Source organism: Chelon labrosus, assembly GCF_963514085.1.
Source record: "Chelon labrosus genome assembly, chromosome: 23".
Classification (NCBI taxonomy): domain Eukaryota; kingdom Metazoa; phylum Chordata; class Actinopteri; order Mugiliformes; family Mugilidae; genus Chelon; species Chelon labrosus.
Genome location: NC_140356.1, coordinates 13,821,012 through 13,829,416, shown reverse-complemented (window position 1 = coordinate 13,829,416; position 8,405 = coordinate 13,821,012). Strand labels below are relative to the sequence as shown.

Here is an 8,405-nt window from a genome sequence, read left to right as displayed (position 1 = left end):
GAATTTCAAATGGAAATTTTACAAACATGAGCATTTGGTCGTGTCTTAAATGGATAATGTACCAACAAATGTTAGTATAAAAGCTCCACATGCACAACTGGTGCTGATTTAGTTTCACCGTGCAGCTTTGCTAAGAGCCGCCACAGAAGGACGCATCAACAGGCCCCATCTGCACACTCCCACACAGCCTTGAGGACACCTGTGTGGGTGTACCATGGTGGAGCAGGATGTTGCCATGGACTACACCGATCAGGCAAAACATTAGGACCACGTTCCTAACATTGTGTAGATCTCTCCTGTGCCTCCAAAACAGTTGTGGCTCATCAGGGAATAGACATGGGCCTTCTGAGGGTGTCCTGAGGTGTCCGGCAACAGAATGTTATTAAGCTTTGGGTCCCATGGGTTGAGGGGATCATCCCACAGATACTTGATCTGTTTGGGATCTAGTGACCAGGTCAACATCTTGTGCTGCTATTTTTTGAGTTGTTCCTAAACCGTTTTGGGAGATTGCTGCTGCCATCAAGGAGTGTCATTGCTATGGGGTGGGGGTGCCTGGTCTGGTCTAGGTGGACGGTATATATCTAAGTAACATCTACACAAATGCCAGGTCCAAAAGTTTCCCAGCAGAACTCTGAATTGTCACAAGATGGTCAATGTTATTTACTTCTCCTGGTCATAATGTTGTGACTGATCGGTGTTACTTGATTACTGGCTAAAATTAAAGCCTCATGGCGACATCTTGTGGCCATATTCTGTTACTTCAGAAGATTTCCCAGAGGGAACCCTACAATTTCAAATTAAACCAGTCAAACTGTTAGAGAAGCAGTCCTAGGACCAAAGGGTTCACTGATTTGAGTTGCACAGTTTGAAATTAATGGCTGCAGTGCTCTTGAGCAAGGCACCTAAACTTGTCTCAAACTTGTCTTTGTGTATGTGTTTTAATGGATGAGTAAAACGCAAAGACGAACAAGATCCCTCTTCTTCTACCATCAACAAGTAAGGCAATGGACAATAACAATGCTTCATTTGTACTGATATTTAATATTTAGACATGGGGCAACAGCCATTTTTACAGCACATTTTGCATAATTTATCAATACCTCCTGTATACAATCACAAAACCATGACAGTAGATTATTTTTTTTCCAGTTTACTTACAAGTGAAAAACCAGACAGGTTTTACAAGCAATAATCTTTGTACAGTCAGCATACATCGTCAATAATTATAATAGGTTTTTCTTCGTAATTCCCCCAGCCCTCCCTCCCCTCTATAGCATTTTTGTTCTATATCTTTCTCTACCTCACTCTTGTTGTTGTTTTTTTTTTCTTTAATAATATCTGGACACAAAAATAGTATGAACCACCAACGAAACATGCAACATCCAGTGTGAGCACATTTAAAACTCTCCTGCAACTACTCGAGTTGTTAAGATAGACTTCTGTGTTAGACTCTGGTGGACCGTTAGTGTTTGGTGTAAAGGGTCGGGTAAATCTGGGCTCCCTACAGACAGACTCCTCTCTCTGTCTTATCTCGCTGTACAGTGACCAAGTCCATGATCACACCCTTTATTTATTTATTTTTATTTTTTAGTTGTCTGCTAAAAGACCTATTGCTCCCCAAACCCCCAGTATAAAAAACTATGTATTTACAAGGTTGGAAATAGAGAGATGGCATCTGTGTGTGTGTGTGTGTGTGTGTGTAATTCACTGCGTGTTACGAGAGAGTTGGTATTTTAAGACAGACAACACTTAAAAGAAGAGATATGCATTAGAGCCGATGACATGCATGGACCTGGAGATGCTGCACACACAAGCACGCGGATATAAAATTAAGAAAAAGACACGTTTTCGGGTCAGACGTCCACCGATCACAACGTTTTTGGTAGTTTCTCAAACACACACACACATCGGGGGAAAACTCAAAAAGGGGTGTGCATACGTAAAACGGATAGGAACGACGTTTTTTTTCTTGATTCGTAGCTACGTGGTGTTTTAGCGTGTTCGTGCACAAGGGCGGAAAAAAGTTGATTCTCTGAGTTTGAGGCCCTCTAAACGCTGTAAACAAGCACTAGGCGGTGTATAAAAACAAAACTTCACCTATTTTTTATTTATTTTTTACCCCCTCCCCCCGTACACCTGATATGCACTGTAAACAAATATAACACAACGGTATGAAACAAGTTTTACAAGCGATAAATAAAGATGCAAAGATACAAAAACTGCACGTTAAATCAAATCGTATTGGAGCCGTTTGTGGAGGACGTGAAAAGACAGCAGTGCAAAAACTGAATGTTTCCCACAAAGTGTCGCGATTTCTGGCAAGTCAAGATACTTCCTTTATACAGTAGATGTTGCATAGAAGTCACTCGGATATTTTTTACTGCTAAGTTTAGCTGAAAATGTCGAATGAACCAGCTGAACTGTGTCTTGACTGCTATAAAAGACACATTTATCATAGTGGGCATGTTTAAAGATGCAATATAGAGGGTGTGAAGGGATGTCAAGACAATTCAGATATGATTAAATAAAAAAATTTAAAAAAGCAGGACAAGACATCAACATGATGCGACATGCGTAGCAGGTTTAGGATGATAATAGTGCTTTTATATAGTTTCTGGCACGTTTATCTTTTTGCTCCCGATGTTGCCATCGCTTTATTCTCCCTCTCTACTTCCGCACCTTATAATTTTTTTTACGCAGCAGGACGTCCGTGTTACATTCTAAGCGGGGGGAGAAAAAAAAAAGTGCAAAACACCACAAAAAGCGTTTGTCGAGTCGACTGGACTCGCCGATTGGTACAAGACTCGCAGTGTGCTCGGATCTCACGAAGAAAAAACAGGAAATCTCGTACGGTAAAGCGTCTCACATTCTAAGGGGCGTCGGGGGGGATAAATAAAATGCCACAATCATCAAGACTCGATTGTCCGTGATAAAGATTTCTATATATCTATTTATATATGTTAATTCGTTAATGACACTTCACTATATACAACCTTAGAGGTGTGGTTTTTTTTGTGCAGAACATGTGGCACTGCAAATAGATAGACTCATGCGCACAATATATATTTATATATATATATATAGTGTCCAATTTGATATATATTAATATTTCTGATTTATCAAACAATAATCATTTGATAGAACTTGAAAAGGGAAGGGGACAACATACTTATTCTTTTCTTGGAATGATAGGTAGTGTGTTATAAAATATACTTCCTTCCCGGGATAGATTAAATAATCGAGGAGAAGACAAAATGATAGGACTCTAGCCTAAATATCGTAATACAAAAATAAATAAGAGGTCTCTGTAGTGGAGTCTTTAGTATTTCATTCCCAAAATGAAACTGATAAAATTCTGCAGATCTTAATAAAAGCCATGAGGAGCGCCTGTATCTTTAATGGATAAAACTTCTAAATAAATAAATAAATAAATAAGAATCTAAGTGTGTCCGTTCCCTGTATCTATTAAAGTTTCTTTTCTGTGTGTGCGAAAAGCAGTGCGAGTGCGTGTGTTTGTGAATTAAAGTGTGTAATACCTGGTTGATTCCACGCTTCACCTCTGAACTCAACACCTCACCCCTGTCTACACTACTGTACACCGTACGTCCTGTAAACATGTGTTCGTTTTCCTGTAAACACAAAACTACTTCCTACCAACGTCCTGCGTTACAGAGATCACCATCAGAACTTCACTGAAAGTCATCCGAGCCCTGAAACGAAGGCAAAGAAAGAGATACTTTCCCCCCCTTCTCGTGCTCGAACCGCCCTTCCCCCGACCTCCGGACGAGTGGATCAGTGTTACAGATGTCGAACCAAAGAGTCCCCAAATGTCAGAAACCTCTTGCTCCTCTCGAGTTTAGTTTGTTTTTTTCAATATCAGTCTCCTCCTATGAGTGGATCTGGGCGGTGCTGGCGAGCAGCTTGTGCCAGCTCACCACTCGCTTGCGTAGGTCGACTTTGTCCAGCCACACGTAGGCCTCCCCGATAAGGGTCTTCTTCACAAACTTGCCACCATTGGACACCAGGAACAGCTGGTGTAAAAAGAACAGAAGGGGATAATGTTATATGATCGAGCATTTTGAGGAACACATCAGGTTTAGTATACTTGAAACCTACAGCGTGGAACTTTTGTCACCCCCTTGTGACAGTAAGAGAAATTACACAAAAATGTATTATGTGCACAGTTCTTCAGTCCCGTCTCTTCTCTTAGCCCTCTCCATCTAAGAAAAGCCACACCAATGGATTTTTTTCTTCCTGGATTCAGTTTAATTCTTCCTGAATTCATAGAACCTTGGTTACATTTGTAACCCTCATATTTCGATGACAAAAAAAATCGAATTTAAAACTCAAAAATACTATGAAATACAGACAGATTTACCTAAATGTGAGATGTTCATTCACATGTACAAGTCACACATGTGTTTGAAAAAAAATCACTAACAGCTAACTGTTTCACCATTTCCACTTATTATGCTATGCATCTAGCTACATTCTCGCATAACTCTCGTATACTGTATTCAGGTACTAAACATTTCCTAAGCTGTTTCTGTATGACTGGTTATTAGTGAGTTTACGTTTTTAGTATATGTGGAAAAAAAACGTTTGGGATCACCTGTATTGAGTGTCCCGTGGGGTTCATACAAAAGCGGAAGGTCTCGTTGAAGGATGGCTCGCGGTCGTGCCGACACACTCTGGTCTTCTTCTTGATGATCCTTTTCTGGGTGGCGATATTCACCACGTAGAGCTTCACGTAAAGATCTGGGGACACACACAACACATCTGCGTGAATCTTATATTATACCGCTATAGTATTTCTGGTTGTCTTTTCCTTGTGCACTCAAGTTTGGCTAAAGATCACTTTGTTTTTGCAAACCCTGCCTAGTTTCCTGCGTGTCCTACAGCTGGTTCCTATTTTCTACAAAATTTGAGCATTAGCGATTTTGGAGGAGCTTTATGGAGGAAAAGCCTTTATTTCTAGACCCATTACTCGGATTTCATTTTTTATTTTGTATAACAGACCTACTTTAGTTTTATGCTGCTTTTCTTTTCATGTTGATTATGTGTTGCTATCACCAAATAACTTTAATTACTTTTTATTAGCTAATAAAAACATGCCTGTTTTCAACTACGCTACAGCAGTTTGCTTGAGTATAACATTTTTTGAGCCAAGAAATAAACACTTATTCTTCTAATTAACATCCCCAAATTAAAAATCACCACACTAGGCAATGCATGGTTTTGATACCCGTCATGTTTTGTATGTACATTTGCCAACATGAGTCTTTTAAATAGTTTAATGACAGAATAAATCCAAAGAAACACAAACCAAATGCTTTTTATATGGCCATAAAGAAACATGAGACCCTTCATGCAGGTGCTGATATTCAACAGATTTGTGATAAAACACACAACGTAATCTAATGTGCAATTGTGTCTCGTCAGCGAAAAGGACTGCAGTGGATTGAACAACTGAGTTATGATGTCTGTATTTGTTTCTGTTATGAGTCACTGAGGCAAATTTTAATCTGCAGGACAACTATTTATTGCCAATGCAGCTAGAGCTCTTTAAAGTATTGGTCCCATCTGGAGGCAAATACAAATTTAACAAGTGGCAGGCTGCTCGGGTGTTAGGACGTAAATATTACAGGAGATGAGCTGAAATCTGTGTTTCACCGACGTAGACAGAGATCTGATTTATTCACTGTGCACACCAGAGACGTGTTTAACATTCACTGCAATCCATCTAAATAATGGGGCATGCAGGAAAAATAAAGATAAACTGTACTGTCATCAAGTGCTACTTGTTTTTTTCCCTGCACTAATTCAGCTTTCAGTTAACATGAGTTTATTGTGTGCACTGTTTGTGAGCCTGTAGTGCTAGATGCCAGTCCTTTCTGTAAGGGATTTGTGTGTTCACAAATGAGCTACTACTCTCTGAATGCTGTTTTTTTAGCCTTGCACATATACAGTGTATATCACTGGAGAGGTGAAAGTTCTTCTGGGGTACGTGGGCTGGGAAACATTGCGACAGCATCACTTTGTTCTGCATTTATAAAACCTGGCAAACAGTTTGTGGTATGTCAGAGCCCAGAACAAGTGCTTGTGTGGGTTTCTCAGCTGTCAAGTGTAAGAAAAAGAACAAAAAAAAACAAAACAAGATATGTATCAAGGAAAATCTCAGTACAAATCCATTTAAATGTTTTTGAATAAGACAAAACTGAAATAAAAGCAATTGGGATTGAATCTGGTTTCAAATTTAACTGTTGTGTTTGTTAGTAGGGGAATTATGACGTGTCTAGAAACATGAGTGAGCAGGTGTTACGTTTCATTACCAGGCAGGTGGTCTGGAGTCTTGAACTTGTAGGTGATGTTGCGACACTGGAGTATCTCAAGGACCAGGTGCTCACCCTCCGTCTTTACCTCCTTCTTCAGAGCGATCTTTATCTCTCCCATGACCTGGGTCTTGCCTGAATGCACACAAATTAAGTCAAACAAACACAGATTATAGACTAAAACAAAAATTCTCACTCCCTGTTTGAAATGTGGCATCCGCTCTGCCGACGTGGGCGCCCTCTACTGGACACTAAGTGCACCCACATGATGAGTAATGCCAAACATGGCCTGCAAGCAATCACATTTTATTTGTTTAACAAGGATGAGGAGAAGTTATGATGAGGCCTCCCTGGCCTCTGGTTGCCTTGGTAACTGAATAGAAATGGCAGTTTTGAAAGCTGGGTCAACAAGTCCCTGGCAAACGACAAATGCGGCCTCTGTGTGTGTGAGTGTGCTTGTTTCACTCATGTTTTGGGGACAATAATCTGTTAACTGTGTTGTAGGGACAAGAAAAAGAAAACTTGTAACGAAATGTATTAACTGTTATTATGAAGACTTAAGATTCGGGTAAAGGTTAGGGAGTAGGGTAAGTCTCCGGTAAATAAATGTAAGTCAATGTAATGTCCTGTGAAGTGATGGAAATACAACTGCCAAAAAAAGACTGAGAGCAGATGATAAAAAGATGAATAAAAAGTGTGATAAATGTCTGTATTAAGCTCCCGTCTCACACTTTGTGGTAAGCTACCCTTAGCACATTTGTCATGATAACATGACTCACAATAGCACTGGGAGGAAGAAGCAAAATAAGCAACGGAAAAGTGTTGGAAATCAACTGAGTTAGGTTAATGACACATACATGTCTTTTGTCGAATACACATACGTAGAAAATGTTTTGTTAGTAATTTAACTTCACAACCTGTGTTTATTTTCGATTGTAAGCATAAACTGATCTTTAAAGCTACAGTGTGAAAAATCTGTCTCCCCCTGTGGCAGTGAGAGTAATTACACAAACACTGTCAATGTGTGCGTAGGAGGTATGCCTACAATCTCTACACTAATGATAATCTGTGTCCTCCCCATCGATCGCATTGCTTTTTTAGACTGTAATCCTTGTAATCTTCTTTTTTTAGAAACTTTTCTTGGACATAGGTTCTATGTCATTCTTCCTCAGAGATCGCCAGAGATGGTGAATTCATAGAACCGTGATTACTTTTGTAATTTCAGGCAATTTCATACTCATTCGCAGCAGTTACTCCCGTCTTCAGGTCTGGCAAACAATCATTGTTCAAATTACTTAAGAAAATTTAAATTTAAAACAACGGTATACTGAGAAATACGGAGCAAGGGCTTGAATATTTAGGTATTATATGGAGGTTTAATACAGATTCCAGCAACTCAGATTTGATTAATGCCTAAAAGTGTCTGTAAAATAACATATATGAGTGTGTTTTATGTTCATGAACATAGCCCAGCAACAAACATGTACAGTACAATAGGGATGTTTGTATGTCCAACCTTCCATCTCACTGAGTCCCATTGAGGGTTTCACCGCATCTGTGCCATTTGGGATCTTTCCACTAAGGAGAGAGGAAAGAAAACATTGAATTACAAAACAAATGATACAAATTATATTGTCTAATTCCAGCGCAGAGCAGTTTAACATAATGTAAGAGTAATAAACTGACTCACAATCGGGGCACCTGGAAGATGGCACTGTCCACCTCGTTTGTCTCTCCTTCTTCGTCCAACAGGCTGTAGGCGCTGCCACTCAGGCCGCTGTCCAGCGAGGCCGCGGTGACCGGGGCGTCATTGGATCTGTAGCTGGACCGAGCTGCGCAGAGATACGACCACACCCATCACGACAAAGAGAAAAAAGAAAATTTGCACTTGCGCCGGGTCCAAGAAACTAGGGCCAAGAAGCATTAGTTAATATCTGCAGCAACAGAAATCCATGTTCAACTTGTTTAAAACAATTGATGCCACAGTCAAAAGGAACGCTTATTTAAAGCACACAAGACTGAATGAATAGCACACACAACACTGAGGACTAAACTGAAGAATATGGACAAACA

At 39.9% G+C, this 8,405-nt stretch overlaps 1 protein-coding gene across 1 annotated transcript in view; it reads right to left on the bottom strand.

Annotated features, from left to right (window-relative positions):
* Window positions 1-3,887: 3,887 nt before the first annotated feature.
* Window positions 3,888-8,405, bottom strand: part of pcloa (piccolo presynaptic cytomatrix protein a) — a gene marked incomplete at both ends in the record, with an annotated part of 55,768 nt that continues 51,250 nt past the window's right edge. The window contains 5 exons of the mRNA XM_084573486.1: window positions 3,888-4,031; window positions 4,613-4,758; window positions 6,333-6,467; window positions 7,849-7,910; window positions 8,023-8,164. Of these exons, the coding sequence (XP_084429612.1) occupies window positions 3,888-4,031; window positions 4,613-4,758; window positions 6,333-6,467; window positions 7,849-7,910; window positions 8,023-8,164 (629 nt within the window). The remainder of the gene's footprint in view (window positions 4,032-4,612; window positions 4,759-6,332; window positions 6,468-7,848; window positions 7,911-8,022; window positions 8,165-8,405) is intronic.